The sequence below is a fragment of the Suncus etruscus genome, chromosome 17 (genome assembly GCF_024139225.1).
Source record: "Suncus etruscus isolate mSunEtr1 chromosome 17, mSunEtr1.pri.cur, whole genome shotgun sequence".
NCBI lineage: Eukaryota > Metazoa > Chordata > Mammalia > Eulipotyphla > Soricidae > Suncus > Suncus etruscus.
Window position 1 is genome coordinate 42,900,476 of NC_064864.1, and position 26,981 is coordinate 42,927,456.

The 26,981-nt window shown below is 36.4% G+C and overlaps 1 protein-coding gene and 1 pseudogene across 3 annotated transcripts in view; one reads left to right on the forward strand and one right to left on the reverse strand.

Annotated features, from left to right (window-relative positions):
* Nucleotides 1-26,981, reverse strand: part of HPSE2 (heparanase 2 (inactive)) — a 722,966-nt gene that overhangs the window by 646,823 nt on the left and 49,162 nt on the right. For 2 of the 3 annotated variants that reach the window (XM_049790876.1, XM_049790875.1), the window contains exon 3: nucleotides 12,124-12,285. The exons of the other annotated variant lie outside the window; for it this stretch is intronic. In XM_049790876.1, coding sequence (XP_049646833.1) covers nucleotides 12,124-12,285 — 162 coding nt within the window. The remainder of the gene's footprint in view (nucleotides 1-12,123; nucleotides 12,286-26,981) is intronic. 3 annotated transcript variants of the gene reach the window in all.
* On the forward strand, nucleotides 15,330-20,650 carry LOC125994989 (mitochondrial import inner membrane translocase subunit TIM14-like; annotated as a pseudogene).

The window sequence follows — 26,981 nt, forward strand, 5'->3', positions numbered from 1 at the left end:
GCACATGAAAAAATACTCCACATAACTAATCATTAGGGAGATGCAAATCAAAACAACTATGAGGTACCATCTCACACCATAGAGATTGGAGCACATCACAAAGAATGAAAATAAGCAGTGCTGGCGGGGATTTGGAGAGAAAGGAACTCTTATCCACTGCTGGTGGGAATGACATCTAGTCCAACCTTTATGGAAAGCGATATGGAGATTCCTCCAAAAACTGGAAATTGAGCTCCCATATGATCCAGCTATACCATTCCTAGGGATATACCCTAGGAACACAAAAATACAATACAAAAATCCCTTCCTCGGGGGCAGAGAGTTAGCATTGAGGTAAGGCATTTGCCTTGCATGCAAAAGGATGGTGGTTCAAATCCCAGTATCCTATATGGTTCCCTGAGCCTGCCAGGAGCAATTTCTGAGCATAAAGCCAGGAGTAACCTCTGAGCCCTGCCAGGTGTGACCCAAAAACAAAAAATTTAAAAAAACCTTTTCTCACACCTATATTCATTGCAGAGCTATTTACAATAGCCAGACTCTGGAAACAACCAAGATGCCCTTCAACAGATGAATGGCCAAAAAATCTGTGGTACATATACACAATGGAATATTATGCAGCCATTAGGAGAGATGATGTCTTGAAATTTTCCTATACATTATATACATGGAATCTATTATGCTGAGTGAAATAAGTCAGGGGGAGAGAGATAGACGCAAAATAGTCTTACTCATCCATGGGTTTTAAGAAAAATAAAAGACATTCTTGAAATAATTTTCAGAGACAAAAGAGTGGAGGGCTAAAACTTCCAGCTCACAACATGAAGCTCACCACAAAGAGTGATGAGTGCAGTTAGAGAAATAACTACATTGAGAACTATCATAACAATGTGAATGAAGGAAGGAAGTAGAAAGCCTGTCTATAGTACAGTTGGGGGTACGGTGGGAAGGAGGGAGATTTGGACATTGGTGATGAGAATGTTGCACTGGTGGGGGGGGTGTTCTTTTCATGACTGAAACCCAACTACAATCAGGTTTGTAATCATGGTGTTTAAAGATATTAATAAAAATTAAAATGTCACAAAGATACATGTGCAATAGATGTACACATGTGTTACACATGAAACAGATAAAATGCAATATATTACAGTATAATAATGTGAACATGAAAATAATATAAATTTTTACTTGATATAGAAGGACATACAAAAAGTATAATTAAGAAAAGCATATTAAACTTAGTCCTATACTGTTCTTTCCTGGTTTGGGAATTTCTCTCTGTTCCCTTCTACTTTTCAATAAGCCTTTCTATTTAAAAAAAATTAAAAACAAAAGCATAGTATACAGATGAATATGCATAAATAATAAGACACCCCACTGAATGGAAAAATATTTACACACAATATATCAAATGTGTATTACAAATCCAGGAGGCAAAAAGAGTGCCAAACAAAATAGACCCTAACAAAACAACACCAAGATATATAATAATCAAAATGGCAGGGGAGAGAGAGAAAGAGAGAGAGAGACTCCTTAAAGCAGTGAGAGAAGAAAAACCTTAAGTATAAAAAATTAAAACATAAGAATCAAACCATATCTCCCATGAAATGCTCCAAGCAAGAAAAGAGTGGAATAACATATTTTAATTACTGAATGAAAGAAAATTTTAACCTAGAGTCTACTACCTAGCAAACCTCTCATTTTTATGAGAGGTAGGGATAAAAATGTTCTCAGACAAAAAAAAAAAAAAAGAACATTCAACATTGCAACATTCATGCAAACCAACTAAATGAACTACTCAAAGGTCACATAAACCTAATACCCAATTATAATAGCAACCTTACACAACATTATAGCAGAACAGCTTTTTCTAGGATAGCACATATTTTAGGATATAAGTCTAATTTACAAAAAATTCAGAAACATGAGAATTATACCAAGCATCCTATCAGACAAAAATGCCACAGAGATCTAAACTGATTGTAAAAAGGGGATGTGGAGAAACTGATACCTGCAGACTAAACAATATGCTGCTCATTAACAACTAGATCAAAGAGGAAATCAAGGAAGAAATAAAGAGATTCCTTGAGACTAATGATAATGGAGAAACAAATTACCAAAATCTATGGAACACAGCAAAAGAAATAATTAGGAGGAAACTCATAGTGATACAGGCCAATATAAGGAAAGAAGAAAATTATAAAATCAGCAACCTAGAGGCACACCTTAAATATCTGGAAAACTAACAACAAAGGAGCCCAAACACAAGCAGAAGACAAGAAATAAACCAAAAAAACAGCAGAAATCAATACTACAGGAACAAAAAATAGATTTTTGAAAACTAATTTTGTCATCAAGCAAATTATCTGCTGTCCAGAAAACAGAAAACAAAATTTGTTCAATTATGCACATGCACTTAGACAGTTTTAGTTTCTTTATTGTAGTTATTCTGAAATTTGGTAGGGAGGAGAAAAGATACATTTGGGGAATCTAATAAATTAGAAGATTCACCCCCCAAAAAAACACACACACACTTCGTGTATAATACAGGGAAATCTTGATCTGTCAGGAGTAATAATTCAAAGGCAATAAAGAATAATTATTTTTGTTCAAATAGACTTGGAAAATATGCATTTCAAATACAACAAACTGAAGTCAGTGAACCATTACTTGAAATTTCCAACAGAAGAAAATTCTGTCATCCCCACCCTGTCAAAGCCACGCATTCTGCCTCCGTCACCCAGAATCACCATTTTCCCAATGGTCCCACCTCATCATCCCTCTTTGACTCACTTTAGGGATACCAACTAACCAAACTACAGGACCACACCAATTTAACAGAATGAAGAGGTAACAACAAGAGTTTACTAACTCTTCTGCTATTTATCAAGGACTTCTGTGGAGATATAATAGTTTTCATAAATGTGATTGCTACTATGCTTTTTCATTTTTCTTTCTTTTTAACTTATATTCTCTTCTTTATTATTTTCTTCTATTTTGTAATAGATTTGCTTTCATTCATCTAGTAAAAAATGTATTATAATTATATAATGGCAACTATGCAATTTTTTAAATAAAGTTTAAAAAAATTAAAAAAAGAAAGTAACAGGAAAACTTCTATATGACCTAGCAATTTCACTTCTTAGAATCACCTTCCAAATATAAAAACTTTATTCAAAAATATATGTGCACACATGTGTTCACTGTGTGCTTGATATAATACTATATTGTGGAAATAATTCAAATGTTCTATGATAGATGAACAAAGAAGTTGTGATATATATATATTTATATATATGTTACAATGGAATACTATGTAGTCATAAGAATGGAGGAAATCAATACAGTTCAGTGCAACTTCAATGGAAGGTATCAGGTTAAATTAAGTCAATCCAAGAAAGACAATACTAGATAGTTGCATTCATCTGTGATAAATAGCAGTCAAAACAAAAAATGGAAGATATTATATGATAGCAAATTGGCCTTGGATTAAAGAACTGAAACTGCCAAGTAAGGGGGAAGTAAGTATGAGAATGATATCATAAATTAATATAACATAAGTACTTCGACTGAGATACATTGATGGTGATAAAGTGAGGTAACTGTATATGTCAAAATCATAACTGTTAAAATTATTATAAACATATGATGCAAAATGTAATATCAGAGTTTGTTAAGCCAGTGAAGTGGGGAATAAGAGGAGATCTTGCTACATGGGTGGAGGAATGCTGAAACAGGTGAAGTTGGAACATGATATATCTGAAATTGTCATTTACAGCATTGTAAATAATGGTCCCTATATACAAATTGGGGTGATGAGAAAGCATATTTTTAATTTTTTAATTCAAACCATTGTGATTTACAAAGTTATTTATAGCTGGGTTTTAGACATAAAATGTTTCAGGACCAATCTCACCACCAGTATCAACCTACCCCACCAATGTTCCCAGAGTCCATATCATGCCACCACCCTCTGCCCCAACCTGTAATGATAACTAGCCCATTTTTAATTTCAGTTATTAAAGTTTGAGTCTCATGATTTAGTTGCTGTTGACTCTTGCTTGGATATTTAATTCTGTCCTTTTTTTAACATTACCAATGCACCTAAGACCCTTTTGCCCCTATCCCCCATCATTTTGTATTTGTGTTTCTCATCCTCCTCACTATCCTTCTCCTCACTGTATTTTGAGGCATAGAGTGTTCTCAACAACCATATTTAAACCACTTTATTTCTTCATGCATTTATTATAAATACCACATATAACTTATATCCTCCTGTATTTATTCTTATTCTTCTGCTTAATGAGGAAACATATTTTTAAAAATTAGTCACATATTATATTACTTGGCTTGTCTGAAAACTTGTGAATTTTCTAATTACTCATTATTTGCATATATATGTGTATAGGTAAGAACAAAAATTTCTAAAATATTAATCGAAATAGATTAATTAATAGATCACTGTCATAATAACAATTGTCATTTCCAATTAAAATATGCTTTAAATTTAAAGGTGTTAGTATTAGTGAATATTTAGTTGTTTAAGAACATGAAATAGTGATGCCAGTTTATTAAAATCATGTGAAAACCAACTATTGATCCTATTTTAGTAGTGATTTAGAGGTATTTTTGCTTTTTTTGGTTGACTGGTTAGTTGATTTTGGAAGTTTTCACACTGGCAGTGCTCAGAAGATCAAATGAGATCATCAACATACAAGAGAAGACCTTAACCCCTGTTCTATATATCCTGCAAAATTTGTAATTTTTTAAATAAAAAATGGAACCTGAGGAATATATGAAGGACAAAGAACAAATAGTGGGGAGGTGCACTATGACAATTATAGTTGTCATATCTATAATGGTTATAGAACTGAGTGATAAAGTAATATGTATGTTACCCCTTGAGTAACAGTATTGCAAACTGCATTTAAAGGGGGGGGGGAGAAAAAGAGAAAAAGAAAAAAATGTTTTCCACAATAGTAGTATAGTAGAGGGCGGAGGGGGGGGGCGTCAGGAGGGAAATTCGGAACATTGATGTGGGAAATGTGCACTGATGAAGAGTGTTTTATATTATATGACTGAAACTCAATCGTGAACAACTTTGTAACTGTGGGGGGGGGGGGAAACAACTGTATTATGAACAACCTTGTAAACCACGGTGTTTAAACAAAATAATATTTTAAGATCTCAATTTAAAAAAAGTGAGATCACAAGTTCATCTCCAGTACATCCCAGAAGAGCTGATATGCTCATAGTCCTAGCAATTCTACTGTCTGGGAACCCTGGTCCGAAATAAGAGTGTGTGATATTCAGCACCATAACTAGAAGAGTGCTACTTCCAGAGATCAAAACAACCAGAATAGGGGCCGGAGAGATAGTATGGAGATAAGGTGTTTGCCTTGCATGCAGAAGGACGGTGGTTGGAATCTGGCATCCCATATGGTCCCTCGTGCCTGCCAGGGGTGTTTTCTGAGTGTAGAGCCAGGAATAACCTTTGAGTGCTGTCGGGTGTAACCCAAAAAACAAACGAACAAAAAAACCCAACCAGAATATATGTAAGCACCTAAGCCAAAGGAGTGTGACATTACTCCAGCAAAAACAGTACTAACACTGCAACTTAAGTGTGGGACCCCCAAAAAGTATCACAATAGTGTTCAAGTTCCACAACTAAATATACAATCGGGTAAAGTACCACAACCATATGTGGAAGTACCATAACCAAGCATGTGTGTGATCCCAATAACCATAGCAAAATAACAGAATAGAAATTAATTAGTTAAATCAATTAAAAGAAAACTAACTCTAGAAAAGGAACAAATCTAACTTCCTCTGAGGACTGTGTACCTTAAAATCCAAAAACTTCTCTTAATATTATAAATAAGTCACACACAAAAATTTACTCTCGAGGCCAGAGAGATAGCATGGAGCTAAGGTATTTGCCTTTCATTCAGAAGGTCAGTGGTTCGAATCCCAGCATCCCATAGGGTCCCCTGAACCTGCCAGGAGCGATTTCTGAGCATAGAGTCAGAGTAACCCCTGAGTGCTGCCGGGTGTGATCCAAAAAAAAAAAAAAAAAAATTACTCTGGACATCAGTAAAGGTATCAGACACTAAGTAATTAATTTAACAAAAAAGGTATGGGGAAATTACAAAATATTATCAAACACATAAAAAGAAGATAACTCATGTTCCAACATGAAAGATTCAAAGATCTTTCTGGAGCCGGAAAAATAGTATGCTTGTCTTGCAAATAGCCAACCTAGATTCGATTCCCAGAACCACATGTAGTTTTCCAAACCCCTCCAGAGTGATCCCTGAGAACAATTGGGTGTGCTCCCTCCCCCAAAAAAATGTAAAAGAGGGGCCGGAGAGATAGCAAGGAGGTAAGGTGTTTGCCTTTCATGCAGAAGATCATTGGTTCAAATCCCGGCGTCCCATATAGTCCCCCGAGCCTGCCAGGAGCGATGTCTGAGCGTGGAGCCAGGAGTAACCCCTGAGCACTGCCAGTGTAACCCAAAAACAAAAACAAAAAATGTAAAAGAAAGAGAAGTAATAAGAAATAGAATTCAGGGTCAGAGAGATAGCACAGCAGTTGAGCATTTGCCTTGCATGCAGCAGACCCTGGATGGAGGGTGGTTTGATTCCCGGTATCCCATTCTGGTCCTCTGAGCCCACCTGACTTTTAAGCTCAGAGCCAAGAGTAACCCCTGAGCGCTGTCGGGTGTAACCAAAAAAAAATTAAATTCAGAAATAGATATAAATACATGTGAGGGTATAATATATAATAATTAATAGGATGTTTCAATTCAGTAGTAAAAAAAAGTTTTATTTTAAAAAGAAGATTATGTAAAACTGTCTAGTTACTTGGAGGAAAATAATATTAAATACTTATATCACACTATATAGATACATAGATTCCAGCCATAAATAAAAGTTCTAAGTTCTAAATTCAAAACAGAATTGCAAAATAAAAAGTTAAAGAGAAAAATAATTCAATAGACAAAAGATTAACATTGCCAATGCTTTTTTGTTTTTGTTTTTGTTTTTTTTTTTGGCCACACCCGTTTGATGCTCAGGGGTTACTTCTGGCTAAGCGCTCAGAAATTGCCCTGGCTTGGGGGAACCATATGGGACGCCGGGGGATGGAACTGCGGTCCTTCCTTGGCTAGTGCTTGCAAGGCAGACACTTTACCTCTAGCGCCATCTCACCGGCCCCAACATTGCCAATACTTAAAGAGCACTTATAAACTGGTAAATCAACACTCAACTTTTTAAAAAGTAAAGAATATGAATGTGTAATTTATAAAAATGGAAAAATAGCAATCACTAATTAGAATATGTGAATAAAATTACCCTGGTTATAGTCAGATTAAAAAGAACTAACAGCTCTAATATTCAGTGCTAATAAGAAGTGCTATAATTGGAGGCTGGATTGATAGTACAAGTAGGTAGAGCATTGGCCTTGAACATGGTCAACCTGGCTTCAAACCCTCTTACCCCATATAGTCCCCCACTCCCTGCCATGAGTGATTCCAAAAGCAGAGTCAGAAGTCCTGAGCATAATTGGGTGTAGCCCAAAAGCAAACAAAAAGCACTGGTTTAATCATTTCAGAAAATAATATGGCAAATGTATGAAAAATTAATGAGTACTTAAAAATATTAAGGACTTGGAGTCCAGAACATGTAAGAACTCTCAAATCTCAATAGTGAAAAACGTCAAATTTCCTAAATGGGAAAAACCATGATCAGACACTTCATCAAAAAAGATGAAAATATAGAGATGGCAAAAAAAAAACAACCCATATTTAGAGTTAGTATCATTAATCATGAAGTTAACTACAATTAAAACTATTCAATACTACTAAGACCAAATAAAATTCAATTGTTGGCAAAGATCTAAAGGAATTAGAACTTTCACACACTGTTGATAAAATGCAAGCTACTTTGGTAACTACTTTAGAGTGAAAACAAATTGTGATTTCTAATAATGTTAACAATGAAATCAAGTAATATATTCACAGGTACTTAGAAAAATGAAAACATCAATAAATAAATCAGAAAACAAATGCTCTGGTGAATTTACTCATAATCACTATATATAGAAACAAGTTATTCATAGCAAAAATATTACTCAGCAATAAAAAGAAATGAAATTCTGGTATAGGCAGCAAGATGAAAGAATCTATCAACAATATTTAAGTCAAAGAAATAAGACAAATTTTTATCACTTATTATTCCATTGACATCTAGGTACAGATACTGAATTCAGCTAATGATTTATCATTATATAAAATAAACTGACTTCAAAATGAGACCAGAGAACTTTGTGTGTAGTACCCGAGATCAGACTAAGTATCTCACATTAAGACTAGTGTAATACCATTCAAAAATGAAAGCCTAGTTTCTTTTTTATTAACCTTTATTTAAACAACCTTGATTACAAAATAATTGTAGTTGGGTTTCAGTCAAGTAAAGAACACCCCCCTTCACCAGTGCAGCATTCCCATCATGATGTCCCAAATCTCCCTCCTCCCCACTCCACCCCAACCTGTACTCTAGACAGAGAAAGCCTAGTTTCTTAAATTTTTTTTCTTCTTTTGATTTTTGGGTCACACCTGGCTGTGTTCAGGGGTTACTCCTGGCTCTACACTCATAAATTGCCCTGGCAGGCTCAAGGGACCATATAGGATGCCAAGATTCAAACCACCATCCTTCTGTATGCAAGGTAAATGCCCTACCACTATGCTATCTCTCCAGCCCCTAGTTTCTTAAAATATAATGAATACTTTGGGGCCAGAACAGTGGCGCAAGTCGTAAGGCATCAGATGCCTTGCACGCGCTAGCCTAGCACGGACCGCAGTTCGATCCCCTGGTGTCCCATATGGTCCCCCAAGCCAGGAGCAATTTCTGAGTGCATAGTCAGGAGTAACTCCTGAGCATCATTGGGTGTGGCCCAAAAACCAAAAAAAAAATGAATACTTCAATTAGATTAAATTCAATAATAGTAACTAGTTTCCATTAACTAAACTGTCAACAAGAACTATATAGTGGCATCACTTTATTAGTGTCAGAGAACCCTCAAAGGGAGAAAATCATTTGTCTGCATTTAAGGGTTCTTGTTTAGCAGTGATCAGTAGCTACCACATAGAACATGAAGACATGACTTTCAACTCAATGCTGTCAGTCATCAGCTAGAATAAATGACTAAGAATTAGGGCTTGCTTGTTTGTGAGGTAGAGGGAAACAGCTATCTTTTTAATCTTGCATTAACCATGTGACTCTTCAATTATATTATTTTTACTATACTAATACTCCCATTGTTTTGAGGTTTTTATATATTTTGATTTAGTTGTCCAATATTAAAATGAAAACTATGCCACTAACTATCCAGAAAACAACTGCTATCCATACTCTTGAAATTCTGTAAATAATTGGGAAGAGGGAGGGAAGGCAGAAGCATGATAAAGCCAGGCCACAGCAATTTTTTTTTGCCACAGCAATTTTTGAAGACCAGTTTCCTCAACCCATTCCCAAGTAAATCCATGCAAAGAACATCTTTTAAACATTATTCCAATGTTATATAAAGTAAGTGGAACATCACCAAGCAGAAATTCTAAAGTAGGTGTTGTAAAAGTGTTGGTAAAGAAAGTCACTTCCTTTGAAAGGTCTCTGCCCCTTCAACTTCACCCTCCTTACCAATATACATTCATCACCGAAAAGGGAAATATTTACAAAAGTTAGTTTAGTTATGTTTAAATATTATGTTTAGCTGTCTGGAGACTATGTTCTCAAAATTTATACAAGAAATCAGGATTAAACTTCATAACAATTAGAAAACCACACTGTGTAAAATCAAAGACTTAGTTAAAGAACATTAAAATAGTTTCGCCATTGGTACTAAATTGAAATGACTCCCTTTCTTCCCAACACCTGGAACAAGAACCTTTTGAACTTTCTTGTAAACAAACCAGGGCACACCAAATGCTCTGTCTACTGCTAGGTACCACCTCTGCACAGGCATTTAGGTGAAAAATGTGGAAAATGCCTGAGGACTCTTTGAAGCAGCTTGGGAGAAGTGAGAGCAGGAAAGAGGCTCTTCTCTAGGCTAAGTTTGTTTAGCAGAAAGTAAGCAAGTTGTCAGGGTAAAAGTTGACAATGTTGATTCCAACAGTTTGAATTGAGAATAAACATCCAAAAGGATTATGTTACTGAGAATTAGAAAAGATTCCATTGAACTCAATAAAACACTTGTGTTTTCAAAGATAATATGCCTTCAAGCCACACTCTGGACCCACAGTTTAGGGTTAGAATTACCCTAAGCTCTTTCAATGCCACATTAAAGAACATGAGGTTTGACCTTTTTAATATGTGTCTAAAAATATTAGACTAAGAATATAATAAATATTTTATTTCTAATAATAGGATGGAAAAGCACTAATCATATATACATTTGTATATTTAAAGTTAATGAACAAATTTGGAGGAAAAAAACCTAGTTCAAGTACAATTTCACTGACAAATTTAGGAAAAATATATGCACTGACCATAAATTTCTTAATTTTCCCCCATTAGTGCCCTATCAAAGAGCAAAACGCAGGGCCTCTGATTATGCAATCTATAATCCACTTCTCTGCTCACCAAAGTCATACTTAAATCTGGCTTTCATCTTGTACTGTTGGGATTTCCACCAGGTAAAAGATGAAAAGTTGAAAGTGCTTTTTCAAAAGCAAAACATTTTGGTTGCCACTCAGTAATTCCTGGCAAAATGCCAAAAAGCCTATTAAAAAGTTAAAATTTTTGTAACTTGGAACTACAAAAATAAATGTAAGCTAATCATAGCCTTTCAGACATTATATAATGTTTAATATTCATAAACAAAGAAAAACACACTTAAAGACTGTTAAAGTTTATTTGGATCAATACAATGCCTTACATGTCCTCAAGAGAATAGAAGTAATTTCAACAGTTCTTAATTCATTTAAATACTTCATGACCTTCATGAGCCTCACATTAGAATCTATGAGAATCTTTTCCAACATTTCACAAAAGCATGCAACTTACACAGTTTTTTCCAGTAAAGTTTACAGGCAGTCTTACGAAAACTGGAGGCTGGAGTGATAGTACAGCGGTAGGGTATTTGCCTTGCACATAGCTGACCTGCAACGGACCCGGGTTTGATCCCCAATGTCCCATATGGCCCCCTAAGCCTGTCAGGAGCAATTTCTGAGCATATAGCCAAAATTAATCCCTGAGCGCTGCCAGGTCTGGCCCAAAAACTAAATAAATAAATAAATAAATAAATAAATAAATAAATAAATAAATAAGGAAAACTTTCTCCTTGGATTTCTGACACTCACATCCCTCTTCAAGTCATGGATGCAGAGAATAAGGCTCAAGTTTTGTAGCCTTTTTGCTCAAGTTCTATAGCCTTTACTCCTCTTAATAAGAAAATCAAATTCCCTAAATACTTCCAATTACCAGGAATAAAATATTCTCAGTTTTTTTCTGTGAATAATGATCTATTTTATACTTCATCTTTATGTTCACAGAGTTTGTAGAGAAGAGATATACAAAAAGAAGAAAATAGTTACTCTTTTGACACCAAATTTAGTAGTTCTCAAACTAGCACTCATCTAAAAACTCATCTACGTTTTTAAAACTTCATCATATTTTCACTGGTTCTGAAGAACACACATATTTTCCCATAACCTTCAGTCAAAATACATCGGCAAACTAAAAGAAATGTTTCTGTAAAAAGACAATGGTCAGGGCTGGTGAGGTGGCGCTAGAGGTAAGGTGTCTGCCTTGCAAGCGCTAGCCAGAAAGGACTGCGGTTCGATCCCCCGGCATCCCATCTGGTCCCCCAAAGCCAGGGGCGATTTCTGAGCACTTAGCCAGGAGTGACCCCTGAGCATCAAACGGGTGTGCCCCCCCCCAAAAAAAAACAAAAAAAATATTAAAAAAAGACAATGGTCATCACAGTTAAAAGAGATTAAAAGTGGATGAACACAGAGAATTAAGCTCATTTGAACCCCCACTCTAGCATTTTCCACACATCAAGTTGCTAACTGATGAAGTCCATCAACTTACAGTGCTCTAATATTTCAGCTGACTCCAATTGCCTTACCTGTTAATATGAGATTACTGTAAGTATTAGAAAATTGCTCCTTTAGAAGAACCAGGTGCATCTGAGCAGCTTTCTCCCTTTGCAGCTCCAGCATGATATCAGGATGTTGGGCAATCTTACAGCCTTTCTGCTTATCCAATGCAACATCACTTCGAACAATATCTACAAGAAAAAAAAAGAGGTTAGGTTGGAAATAAAAGCAAGCACACACACACACACACACACACACACACACAATCAGACTAAAAAGATTCAAAGTATAGCTGAACTAACTCTATTATACATTCTGCAAGTTTCCACTGGTCATATAAAATCATGGAAGGATTGTTTCTTATCTTTTTAGCTGACCTGATTTAAATTTATAGCTTCTCCATTACTATTCTCAATTTACCTCCAGGAACTTCTTCCTGTAGTCTGTTTTTAACATTCATCATTTATTCTTTGTATAAAGAAAACTATGCAACACAGAATACTAGAGATGAGGATGTCATTTCCTCTACCACTTGCCATTCCACCAGGTAATTAGAACCAGCATGTATATTTAGGACACTTGACCTGTTTTCAAATTTACACCTACTCAAGCTCTTTAAGCACAATTAGGACTGCTATTCTGTGGGAAAGATACTAGGGATTTCCTCCTGCTTTTTTTCCATGTTTTTCTAGATCGATTTTGAATTAGTGATCACTCTTTCAACCTAGAAGTATTTTGTGGGTCACTGAAGAATATGAGAGTAGGAATCAAGTCACTGCATAGCTGCCACTTTTTCAATTATTTTCCATTAGCAAGAAGCTGCTTTCAATACTTCAGTATAATTTCACTCAAAGCAGATGTATTCTCCAGAAAACAGCCTTCTCCAAACAGAAACATTCATCTACAATGTGTCCCATATTGAAGAGAGCTTTTATGCCTTAAAGTTGTTCATTTTTTACAAATTAAAATGTAATTCATCTGATTATCATAGAAATAAATAAAACTATCAATAATAATCTGAATTATAAATCTAGAAACTTTCCTTTATTCCACAAATCTAGAAACTTTCAAGTTTTACATAGCAGAGTTAAAAAGGGTTGAAAGGAAATTCTGAGGGAAAAATACTGTCAATATACTATTGGGAGCTTTGTAAGAGACAAATAATATTCATTTTAATAATACAAATATGAAATATTTGGCTCTTTAAGCAACACTCAATGACCTAAGAGAAAATAGGTCACAAAGCACAAAGAGTTGATTATCATTCCAATATGCCAAACATTTAAACAGTAACCAAAAGATATACCCTACTATTCCACAAAATCTGAATAGGCCAGAGAGATGAAACAAGAGATGATAATGCATCTTCTGACCCTAGTTCAAATCCCTGGCACAACATATGGTCTCCCAAGCACTGCCAGGGGTCACTGCTAAACACAGAGCCAGGAACAGTACCTAAGCACCACCAAAAATGACCGAGTCACTCTTTCCCCATCAATACTAATCTGTAACAAAAGAGCTATAATATAAGGAAAAGGGAGGAAAGTTGGATGGAAGGTTTCAGTGTACTGTGGTGGAACAATATTAACTAACACCTTTACAATGGGTATCTTATAACATATATGTTACATATATATCATTTATAATATATCCCTAAAGCACGTATATGTTTATTCTTATAAATCAATATTACCTCAATTAAAAGTAATCAATTAGGGGCCGGGCGGTGGCGCTGGAGGTAAGGTGCCTGCCTTGCCTGCGCTAGCCTAGGACGGACCGCGGTTCGATCCCCCGGCGTCCCATATGGTCCCCCAAGAAGCCAGGAGCAACTTCTGAGCGCATAGCCAGGAGTAACCCCTGAGCGTCACAGGGTGTGGCCCAAAAACCAAAAAAAAAAAAGTAATCAATTAATATTTCAGTAAAAAGTAAATCAAGAAGACCTAGTGAGAGATTAATAAAGAGCTTCCATGCTGAGAGATTAATAAAGAGCTTCCATGCATGCAAATGTTCCCAGTTCAAATCCCAGTTTTTCATATGATGTCGATGTAATGCCAAGTGTGATCCCTGAGCACACTTCCAGGAGTAAGCCCTGAGCATAAAGTAATTAGATTTGTTTCTCTCACTTTGAATATTTTTTAAATATTTTTATTGTGACCAATGTGAATTACAAGTCTTTTACAGTTATATTTAAGGTACATAGTGACAATGAATTAGGGCCATTCCCACCACCAGTGTTGTCCTCCTTCCACTCAGCATGCATTGTCCTACTTCTACCCAGCATGCACCACATAACACACTCCTTGCCCCGTGGACTGCTAGTGTAATAGGTCCCCTTTGTGTATAGTTTGTTGTAGACTGGGTTATCTTGACTCTGTTTCATTGACTTTGAGTTTGGTGTTTAGATCTGATCAACTTTTTTTGTTTTTGTTTTTCAGCGGTGACGCTGAAACACCCGGTGATGCTCTCGGTTACTCTTGGCTATGTGTTCAGAAATTGTTCCTGGCTTGAGGGACCATATGGGACGCCGGGGTATCGAACCACAGTCCGTCCTAGGCTAGAATGTGCAAGGTAAACGCCTTACAGCTTGTGCCACCACTCTGGCCCCTGATCAACTTTTATTTCCACTCAATATTCATGTGATTGTTTGCTTCTAATACCATTCACTCTTTTTTCCCTCAACTTTTGAGGCAATGCATATTTTTGAGAAATTCTTTCATGGTACTGAATCTATGAGAACATCATTATTTTTTATTGTTGAGTAGCATTGTTATGATTAGCTCACGTTTTTTATTCAGTCATCTATTGATAGCTTATTTTCTGTTTTTATGATAATGAGTTCAGGCACTAGAAACATTTGTTTTCTGATATATTTGTTCAAGATGCTTTCATTTTTTTTAGTTAAGTACCTATTGCTTGAAATAAAAATCTTCTTTGAAAAAATTATTATTTCAGACTTTAAAAAATAAGCAAAGCTTAAAATGCACTGGAAAGTGCTCACTTCAGAGCACATATACTAAAACTGGAACAATACAGACAAGATTAGTACGACACTCATAAATTCATTAAGCATTTTGTATATTAAATGAATAAATAAAATGCACTGAAAGATCAGAGGCTGTAACAGAGATCAACAGAAATTACCTAATATGGAAAAATGGGAAAGAAAAAATAAAAATACAGAAAAACGTGCAAGAATTATAGAACAAGATCTTAAAGAAGCAATCCATTACAATAGATGGCTAATGAGAGTGTCAGGTAAAGAGAAAGGAAGGAAGGAAGGAAGGAAAGAAGGAAGGAAGGAAGGAAGGAAGGAAGGAAGGAAGGAAGGAAGGAAGGAAGGAAGGAAGGAAGGAAGGAAGGAAGGGAGGGAGGGAGGGAGGGAGGGAGGGAGGGAGGGAGGAAGGAAGGGAGAAAGGAAGGAAGGGAGGGAGGGAGGGAGGGAGGGAGGGAGGGAGGAAGGGAGAAAGGAAGGGAGGGAGGAAGGAAGGGAGAAAGGAAGGAAGGGAGGGAGGGAGGGAGGGAGGGAGGAAGGGAGAAAGGAAGGAAGGAAGGAGGGAGGGAGGGAGGAAGGAAGGAAGGAAGGGAGAAAGGAAGGAAGGAAGGAGGGAGGGAGGGAGGAAGGAAGGAAGGAAGGAAGGAGGGAGGGAGGGAGGGAGGGAGGGAGGGAGGAAGGGAGGGAGGGAGGGAGGGAGGAAGGAAGGGAGGGAGGGAGGAAGGAAGGAAGGGAGAAAGGAAGGAAGGAAGGAGGGAGGAAGGAAGGAAGGAAGGAAGGTAGAAAGAAAGAAAGAAAGAAAGAAAGAAAGAAAGAAAGAAAGAAAGAAAGAAAGAAAGAAAGAAAGAAAGAAAGAAAGAAAGAAAGAAAGAAAGAAGAAAGAGAGAGAGAAAGAAAGAAAGAAAGAAAGAAAGAAAGAAAGAAAGAAAGAAAGAAAGAAAGAAAGAAAGAAAGAAAGAAAGAAAGAAAGAAAGAAAGAAAGAAAGAGAGAAGAAAGAGAAAGAAAGAAAGAAAGAAAGAAAGAAAGAAAGAAAGAAAGAAAGAAAGAAAGAAAGAAAGAAAGAAAGAAAGAAAGAAAGAGAGAGAGAGAGAAAGAAAGAAGAAAGAAAGAAAGAAAGAAAGAAAGAAAGAAAGAAAGAAAGAAAGAAAGAAAGAAAGAAAGAAAGAAAGAAAGAAAGACAAGATTATTTGAAAAAAAGTGATTAAAAGTACTCCAAATATGTGGGCCAGAGCAATAGTACATCATGTAGGGCATTTGCCTTGCACACAGCTGACCCAGATTTGATTCCTGGCATCCTATATGGTCTCCTGACCCGGCCAGGAGTGATTTCTGAGCATAGAGCCAGAGTAACCCCAAGCACTGCTGGGTCTGGCCCAAAAACAAAACAAAAAAAGTATTCCAAATATTATGGAAAGTATTTATCCACAAATTCAAGAAGTGTGATACACTGTGTCAAAGAAATATACATTAGGATATGTGATAAAAATGCTGAAAGCCCAATTCTAAAAGAAAATCTTAAAATAATATAGGGAGCATAGCAATATAATTAACAACTAAGTGTTATTGTTGTTGTTGGATCACACTTGGCAGTACTCAATGATTACTTCTGGCTCTGCACTCAGAAATAACTACTGGCAGGTTCAGGAGACCATATATATGGACTGCCAGGGATCAAACACAGGCAAATGTCTTGCCCACTGCACATCTCTCTGGCCCCTAACACCTGACTTTTAATCTAAAACAAAGGAGGTCAGAAAGCAGTACACTGCATATTCAAACTGCTACAAAAAGTACTTCTGATAACAAACTTCTTTATAAAATAAAACTATGATCCATAAATATAAAAAATAACACTTCCATATTTTTTGGTTTATTTGGGCCACACATGTAGAAAAACCCACAATACAAGCATGACAATCAGAAACAACGCAGGCCAACACCAGGCATAGAGAATGAAGATGGCAACTCTGATGACCCGAAAACGGCCAACCACCTAATTAGTCTCTCAGATATAGAGGTTAGAGAAGAAAAATGGAGGATGTTCACAGAACTCAAAGAAAGCATAGATCAAGTTGAAAGGAACACTAATAATAATCAAGAGGATATAAGGATAGAAATCAGAAAAATCCAAACTGAAATAACAGGTCTGAAAAACTCAGCAGACAAATTGAAGACTTCGATGGAAAGCCTATTCAACAGGGTAACAGCAGCTGAGGATAGCATCAGTGAGCTGGAAGATTAGATGCATAACAACTCTCTACAGCAGAAGAGATTGGAAAAAAGCCTTAAAGCAAATGATCAGACAATGAAAAAATTACTCAAAGAATGTGAACAGATGAAAATAGAAGTCTCTGATAAGTTCAACAGAAATAACTATGAATCATTGGAGTCCCAGAGACCCAAAAAAGAAAATTCCCAGAAAAAAATCAACAGTCAAGGACATCATTAGAGAGAAACTACCAGAGCTGAAGACTACATAAGACCAAATACTGCATGCCTGAAGAGTACCAGTAAAAAGAAAACCAAGGAAAAGCACCCCAAGACACATCCTAGCCACAATGACAAATCCCACAGATAGGGATAAAATATTGAAAGCAGCAAGGTCAAAAAGAGAAATTACATTCAAGGGAGCATACTTCTTTAAATAGTAAAAGTAGTTTAATTTCTATTTTACTAATTTCCTCATTGTCAATAGAATGATAAACATGTGCTATTTAGAATAGAAACTAATAAAAAGTTTTAAATCAAAACCTTACAGTAAATTAATACATAAATTTTAGTAAAAATTAATAATAAAATTATTTGTGGGATTAATGAGATTTGTCTCTTTCTTTTTTATTAATAGCTTAATTAAATACCTTGATTACAAACATGACTGTAGTTGGGTTTCAGTCATGTAAAGAACACTCCCATTCACCAGTGCAATATTCCCATCACCAATGTCCCAAACCTCCCTCCTCCCAACCCACCCCCGCCTGTATTCTAGGCAGGATTTCTACTTCCCTCATTCATTCACATTGTTATGATAGTACTCAATGTAGTTATTTCTCTAACTTCACTCATCACTCTTTGTAGTGAGCTTCATGTAGTGAGCTGAAACTTCCAGCCATCCTCTCTTTTGTCTCTGAAAATTATTGCAAGAAAGTCTTTTATTTTTCTGAAAACCCATAGATAAGTGAGACTTTTCTGCATCTATATCTCCAAGTGAGCATCTTTAATATTTACAGCAGACCTGTCACAAGAAACACTCAAGGCCAGAAGGCAGTAATGGTATATTACTCAATGAAATAAATGCTTCGCCTAAATACTATACCCAGCAAGATTCACGTTCAGGTCACTGGATGTGCCCCCACCCATAAAAAAAGAAAACATTGACACAAGAGACAAATCAATGACATAAAATGTCAGTTATTTACAAAGTAATCAATAAATACAAAACAAACCTTGAGCTAGATTGACAAAGAAGATACAAATTACTAAAAACATAGGAGAAAAGACCATCTTAAAAGTTAATAAACTATATGTTTCATGTATGTTACTTTTTTAAAGTAAAAATGTTTTTATTGGAGGATACTGAGGAAGGGTAGGAAAAGGATCCAAAAAAGATACTACTACTACTACTACTACTACTACTACTACTACTAATAATAATAATAATAATCTGCTCAGGAAGAGTGCAGACTTCTCCAAAGGTGGAGAGAGCCCCTGTATACAAACCAGCATGAACATAGGAAAGTGCACACCTCAAAAGGGTTGACGCAGATGATAGGTGCTTGAGCATCATGTGCATGGGACAGGGGATGTACCTGTAACAATTTTTAAATGCCAGAGCTATTGGGGTAATTAATACATAAGAAACAGATAGCATGAGATCATAGCAATTGTGTGATTAGTTTCAATGTTATATTAGATACATACATGTGTAATAAAGTTTTGGGGAAATACAGATATATACTGTGAAGGGAAACAGACACCCTGATGGAGGGTGTGGTACTAGAATGTTTTATGCATAAAATCCTACCATTAACAGTATTATAAAAATAATTCCTAATTTTTTAACTTTAAAATAATCTAGAAGACTACCAATATTATAAATTAGACTTAATTACATGTATTATTACATGTATCATCTGAAGAATAACACATTCTTCATAAAGGAATTTGTAATGTTCCTCAGGAGAGCAAATTCAGGTCCCTAAATAAGTTTCAATAATTATTAAAAATTGAAAAAATCTGATCACTGCTATTAAAATTAATAATTATATTCCTTTGTCTCTGAGCCAAAAAAACTATCATATCTTTTGCAAGTCTCTTTGAAATTTAGGCACATTACCTTGTTATGGAGCAAATGGAATTAATCTTCAGATATTTCATAATTATTGTGATCACTGTGTTAACTGAAACTTCCAGTACAATGTGACCTGTGGGTATTATAGGCTAATTCTTGATTATAAGTGAGATGATGCTAAAGTTTTGCCATTAAACAAAAAACTGATATATATATACACATATATATATGTATGTATGTATGTATGTATATCCTTGGTAGAAATATTTCCAAATTATGGCCATAATTTAAACACATTTTAGGGCTAGAGTATTATACAATGGTAAGGTGTTTGCTTTGCATACTACCAACTCTGGTTTACTCTCTAGCATTGAATATTATCACCCATGCACTTCCAGGCATGATCTCAGCCTACAGAATTTCTAGGTATCAAGATGCCTCTCAAGAGACAAATCTTCTAAAACTGGTTTAGACTGTACAGAAACAAGGCAACAGACTTCAATACCAATTAAAGTCAATGACACAACATATTTGTTGCTCATTGAATAGCAATATTCTTCGGTGATAATTTCACTGGAATCCAGTATATTCATTCAGTCTTTAAACTCTAGGGGCCGGAGAGATAGCTAGGAGGTAGGGTGGTTGCCTTGCATGCAGAAGGACGGTGGTTCTAATCCCCGCAGCCCATATGGTTGCCTGATCCTGCCAGGAGCGATTTCTTAGCATAGAGCCAGGAGTAACCCTTGAGCGCTGCCGGGTGTGACACCCCCCACCCAAAAAAAAGAGAACTAAACAAATGTCAGGCAAGGATAAAAGCCAACATAGACTGGCTGGGGGTGTGCAGAGTTGGTGGCCAAGGTTTCCATGGCTGGAATGAACCATGCTCTGAGCGGAGGCAGGGGAACCCAGCCGGACCCAGGGCCAGCACAGTGGTAGCATCTGGACTGACCATTGCTGCTGCAGGATTTTCAGGCCACTGTTTGGCAAGCTATGAAATACATGGAACCTCAAATAAAACAAGTTTTCCGAAGTCGACTAAAGTCTGCTATTAGTAGGGGTTATTACAGGGGTGTATTTGAAACCTAAATGACAAAATGGGAAGTTGCATTTACACTAGGCATCAGTTCTACTGTCAATAAAGAAAAAATAAGAGATGTTCACCAACAGATTATGCTTTTAAATCACCCAAAGGAAGATCTCCCTATGTAGCAGCCAAAAATCAATGACGCTAAGGAGTTATTAAAAGGCCAAGCTGAAAATAAGAAATATACTTAAATTTTAAGTTATTTCTTACTAGTTTATGAATGAGTACCAAATCTTTAATAAAATGTCAAAACTAAAAATAATAATTAAAAATTTTAAATCAACAAATAAATTTAACTCATGTCTTTTTTATGAAGAATAAAAAATACTTAGGCACTAGTCAATACTCCCTGCCTTCATTCTATGCCTGAAAAACCATAATTCTGTAACTTCTTTGAGAATAGACTTTGACACATGGTATTAACAAAGACTAGAGGCTTAGATCCTGGATTCTCATCATTTAGATATGTTCTCCAAAGAACAGTATAATCCAAGGCTAATAAATTTCAGAGTAACAAGAAAACAAGTCAGAGTTCTTTTAAAAATAAAAATCACCTATGAATTTTTGACAAGGCATTGTCAAGCATCATCAATTCCTTGCCTAACTTGGAAGCAAACCAAATATCCTCATGTGGATGGCTTTGGAGCCTCCTAGTGGCAGCCTCAGGGGACCTACAGAACTAGGAGTCTTGAAAAGGACCAGGTTTTCAAGAGTGTAAATTATATACTCCAGCAATCAATTCAAACAAATACATCATCTCCTATAATATGTGCAATGATCAATGTGAATCACTAGGAATGCTAAGATGAATAAATGTTGGTTCCTCCGTGTAAAACTCATCAGCCGAAAATAAAAATAACTTTGTAACTCCTTATACATTAATAAGGATGGAATTAATATTTGGGGTATATATGTATCAAAAAGTGAAATCTAAGCCAAATCTTTAATAAAGAATAAGTTCAGGTCATGTAAAATCAAAATATATTATATTTTCCTGCCTTTACCAAACTTCCTCTTGTTTGAAATTTCCCTTTTCCAGGTAACAAACTTAGAATACAGTAAAGGTGGGAAGAAACTTGGGAAGAAAGCTGGAAGCACATTTACAAGTGCTTTTATAGACTGAGTTTTATTTTCCATGCTCTAACGAGGAGCTGAATCAGATAAGATATCTACTAAAGGCTACTTTCTTAAGGAATATTCAGTCTATAATAGAAAAGCTAGGAGCAAATTTATTGTCTGCCATAAATGGTTACCAGAAGAAACTGAGGCAGAAAACAGAGTAGCAGTTACCTCTTTGTATTTCAAACCATTTTCACACCCAGATCAATGCACCCTGAGAAAAGTGTGGCTGCAGAGCTAAGCAGAGTGCATTTCTTCTAGTCAACGAGCCACACCACAACACATAATAAACATTTTTAGACTACAACTGTCACAATGAAAAAGCAACAGATACATATATCCTAAGGCTTAATGAGCAAAGATGGTAACTCTAAAAACCCAACCATTATCAGTCAACTTTATACCCTCACTGAAAAAATTTAGAGGAAACATTGAGGAAGTTCAAGAACCACAAAGAAATCATGGAACAGGCAGCCAATAAGATTCAAACGGATGAGCCAGAGAGAAAGTACAGCACATAAAGAATATCTCTTGAACATGGCCAAACCGATTCAATCCCCAGCATCACGGATGAACCCTTTAGGTCTGCCAAGAGTGATTCCCAAGAACAAAACCACAAGTCCTGATCACTGTCATGTGTGGTCCAAAATCCATTTAAAAAAAAAAAGACTTAAGATGGTATGTGAGCAGAAATGAGAAAATGTCGAACAGAAATGACAACTAAAAAACTTGGTAGGTGAGATGAAAACCTACTTAGAAGGCCTCACCAGCAGAGTTGCTGAGAACAGAATTGGTGAGCTTGACTATGAGCCATATAGCTAACACCTATTAATAATAGAAGATGGAAAAGAATCTTAAAATAAATGAACAGCTGACAAGAGAATTTTGGAATGAATTCACGAGAAACAACATAAGAATCATTGATGTCCCAGAGCACCTGGAGGACAACCCATATGAAGAAGCAAGAGTTAAAAATATCATTGCTGAGAAGTTTTCAGAACTGAAGAGTGCATGCACTCACTTTCTAGATGTGCATAAGACACCGACAAAACAAGATCCAAATAGAAATAGAAATATTCCAGGACACATCCTAATCAGAATGAAGAAAAACACAGGGCCAGAGAGATAGGCCTAAGCACTGCCTGGTGTGACCCAAAAATCCAAAAAAACAAGCAAACAAAAAAAAAAACACAGATGGAGAGAGAATACTGATAGCATCGTGATAAAAAAGAAAATCACATGCAAAGGATTTACAACAGATTTGCAACAGATTAAGATTTACAACAGATTTTTGTTTTTTTTTTTTATTAATTTTTATTGTGGCCAAAGTGAATTACAAATCTCTCACAGTAATATTTAAGGTACATAGTGACAATGAATCGGGTGTTACCACCACCAGTGTTGTCCTGCCTCCAACCCTGTTCCCAGCATGCATTCCATATCTCCCTTCTTTACCCCACAAAATACTAGTGTAACTGGTCTCCACTTGTCCAGCTTCCTGTAGATTGGGTATAGATAGATTCTGTTGTCATTGACTTTGGATTTGATGTTCAGGTCTGATCATTCTTTTATTTTCACTAAATGTTCATGCTAGTGTCTGGCCCTGGTACCATCCATTTTTCTCCCTCATTTTATGAGGCTGAACAAGATGATTCAAGTAATGTGGTTCTGTTGGAGATATAGAAAAAGAAAAAAGAAAAGGAAAAGAAGAAAAACTACGAGGAGTCCCTCTATGTGTTATAAATATCAATTTAGAATAGGAAAGGGAAAAAAGAAGAAAAAGGTAACAAAAAAAGCAATAACAATAAAAATACAAAAAAAAAAGAAAAAAAAGAACAAACAAAAAACCAGCAACTATGAAAAAGCCAGCAACTATGAAAAAGCAGATCCCGCCCCCCCCCCAACAAAAAAACCACCTCTTCCTCCTCTTCCTCCTGTTCCTCCTTCTTTTTGCAAAGGCATAGTAAGTATTGGGGGAAGTTAGAAAGGGAATTACATTGGCCTAAGAGATTTTGGGTTTCTCCGCCCTTGAAGCATACTGTCATGAGAACCACTATAGACTCCATACACACTTTTTCTCACACCCCAAGGTCTTTTAATGGTGCTAGGCATTTTTCTGCTCAGTTGTGGATGATACAATCAAGCCTCTCTAACTCAAGATCTTGTATTTACACAGGTCATAGTACAAAGCCTAGGAATAGTCTTTCTTTATAGTTCTAGAAGTTCAGCTCCATCACTGTTATTGTAATCAGTCTTTTATAATTGGTGGTCTCAGTTTTTGCACAGATCCTAGGACAAAGCCTGGAATAGAGCTTGTACATTATTATTCTAGAAGTTTTATTCCATTACAGTTGTCACAGTCAGACCTCTGGGATTGGAGATCTTGGTTTTTGTACAGATCCTAGGCCTAAACCTAGGCTAGGGTCTTTTTTATTGGTCCCAGGGTAAGTACTGCCCAGTCTTGGCTGTCAATATCAGTCTTCAGTAGTTGGCAATCTTGGTTTTTGCATAGGTCAAAGGGCGAAGTTTCTTCTGATTTCATCTTACCATTAGGACATTCTGCTCTTAGATCAAGTTATTGCAGTTTCCTCTTTGTCAGAATGTCATATCAAAACTGGGGCAAGTTGGTTCTAGAGAGGTATTAGAAATTTCCCAAGGGAAATTTGGTTCCTGATGTTGTTGCAGAAAACTGTGTCAGTTCAATATCTGAGGTCTAGGTCTCAGGATTGGACAGTCACTGCCAGGTCACATGGAGTCTAAGTTGGGTCCACATGACACATGTTCAGGGTGGGAGATGCCCTAGTATTCTAAAATGGAAGAGTTCTTATCTCTAGTAGATAAGAGCTTGTTTCTGTACATAAAATCCTCCCCCCCTTTTTAGTATGCTTTTGCAAAAAATAATGGTGCCATATTATATTGCTGGTGCTACAGAATCTTTGTGCCCTGGTTTTGACCTGTGCTTTCATCCCAGGCAAGACTTATTCTTGTATGTTTTCATACATACATATTTACCAAAGGCAGCTGTCCAATCCCAAGGCTGTGGTGGGTTATAGTGAAGAAAACCTCAATGAATACCTCACCAAAAATAATTTACCAGCCAAATACTCATTCATGCTTTAAGTAATGATATACAGCTTCAAGGATAAACCAGAGCTCAGAAATTCTATAAACACAAAACCAACTCTAAAACAAGAACTGAAAGGGTTACTTTAATAAAAGACAAACCCCATAAACACAGAACTACTACAAAAAGATGGCACAAAATACCAGCAAAATAACCTCTCTCAATGTCAATGCACTAGGTATGTACCAATGAAGATACACTGAGTGACAAAAATAGTTTAGAAAACGTAATCCAACATTCTGCTACCTATAAAAAACACATTTAAATAGAGCAAACACAGATTCAAAGATTAGAAGATACTCCTTCAGGAACCATAGCAATACTACAGTGTAAGGCTTTTGCCTTGTACATGGCCAACACAGGATGGATCCCAGTTCAAATCCCGGTATTCCTATATGGTACCCCAAAACTTCCAAGAGTGACTTCTGAGCACAGAGCCAGGAGTAACCTAAACCTTCCAGGAGTGACTTCTGAGCACAGAGCCAGGAGTAACCCCTGAACACCACTGGGTGTGACCCCCCAAAAAAAAACAAAAAGCAAAAAACAGAAAAAAAGGAAGGCACTCCTTCAAACAAGCAACTCCCTCAAAAAGACTGGGGATGTCTGTTAATATTAGTCAACACTGACTTCAGGCTCAGAAGAGTGATAAGTGACAACAAAAATTATTTCTTAATAATCAATGGAGGCCATTTTAAACTGAACTGAGGTGAGTAAGCCCAGGTGGCCAGAGTAAGCAGCCTGTGGGCATAATTTGGACTAAAACACCGCCATTTTGAACAGAACTGAGTTGAGTAAGCACAGGTATCCAGAGCAGCTACAGCCTGTGGGTAGAGTTTGAACTATAATAGAACCATTTTGAACTGATCTGAAGTGAGTGAGCCCAGGCAATAGCATGGCAACTCTACTTCACTCTGCAGCTGCACATTTCTTCTCATCAAGGAGGCCAAATACACCACTTTTATATAAAGAACCACCACACTAAAAATGAAATAAAAAAAACAAAGCGGGGGCCAGAGAGATAGCATGGAGGTAGGGCGTTTGCCTTGCATGCAGAAGGATGTTGGTTCAAATCCCGGCATCCCATCTGGTCCCCCAGGCCTGCCAGGAGCAATTTCTGAGCATAGAGCCAGGAGTAACCCCTGAGCACTGCTGGGTGTGACCCAAAAACCAAAACCAAAAAAAAAAGAAAGAAAGAAAAGAAAAACAAAGCAGAACCCCACCATTCCCAGTGACTGAAAATGAAATTTTGAAAATTCAACTAACCACATCTATCTCTCTGATGAAGAATTTAGAGTGAAATGTTAAGGCTGTTCAAAGAACTTAATGAACCATGTTAAAAGACAGTCCATAGGACTCAAGAGGGTATGAAAGTAGAAATGATAAAACTTCAAACAATTATCAGGGTTGAAAAATTTGGTAGGTGAAAGGAAAAACTCACTGGAAAGCCTCACCAGCAGAGTAACAGCATTTGAGGACAAAATAGGTGAGCTGGAAAATGAGCTGCATAATACCTCCAATCAGCAGAAGAAATTGGAAAAGAATCTTAAAATAATTTAACAGAAGGTGGGAAATATCCTCAAAATAAGTGAACAGACTACAGGACGCCTTTGAAATACATTTAACAGGAATAACATAAGAATCATTGGGGCCCCAAAGGAACAGAAAGAAAATTCCTATGAAAAAGCAATGGTCAAAGACATCATTGCTGAAAAAATCTCAGAACTGAAGAATGCTTGTACCAACATTCCGAATGTCTGAAGAGTACAAGCTAAAAGAGATCCAAATAAAAGCACCTTAAAGGACATCTAGTCACAATGATGGAAACCACAGTGATAGGTAGAATATTCAAATAAGCAAGATCTAAAAGGGAAATTATATAGAAGGAAACATACTTAAGATTTACAGCAGAATTATCACAAGCAACCCTCCAGGCCCAAAAACAGTGGTAGATGTCATGAAAAAAAAAAATCAATGAAATGAAAACCTCATCAAGAATACTTCACCCAGCCAGATTTTCATTCAGATTTGAAGGAAGGATACAATGATTCAAGATAAACAAATGCTCAAAAACTTTACAGACTCAAAGCAAACCTTAAAAGAAGTATTGACGAGTCTATTTTAAGACAATACAAAACACACCAAATGTCTACAAAAAGATGGCAAAAAATATGATGACAATCATCACTCTCAATGTCAACAGACTAAATGCACCAGGTAAGAGAAACAGAGGGGCAAAATGGATCATAAAATTGAATCCTTGGAGCACAGCGGTAGGGCAT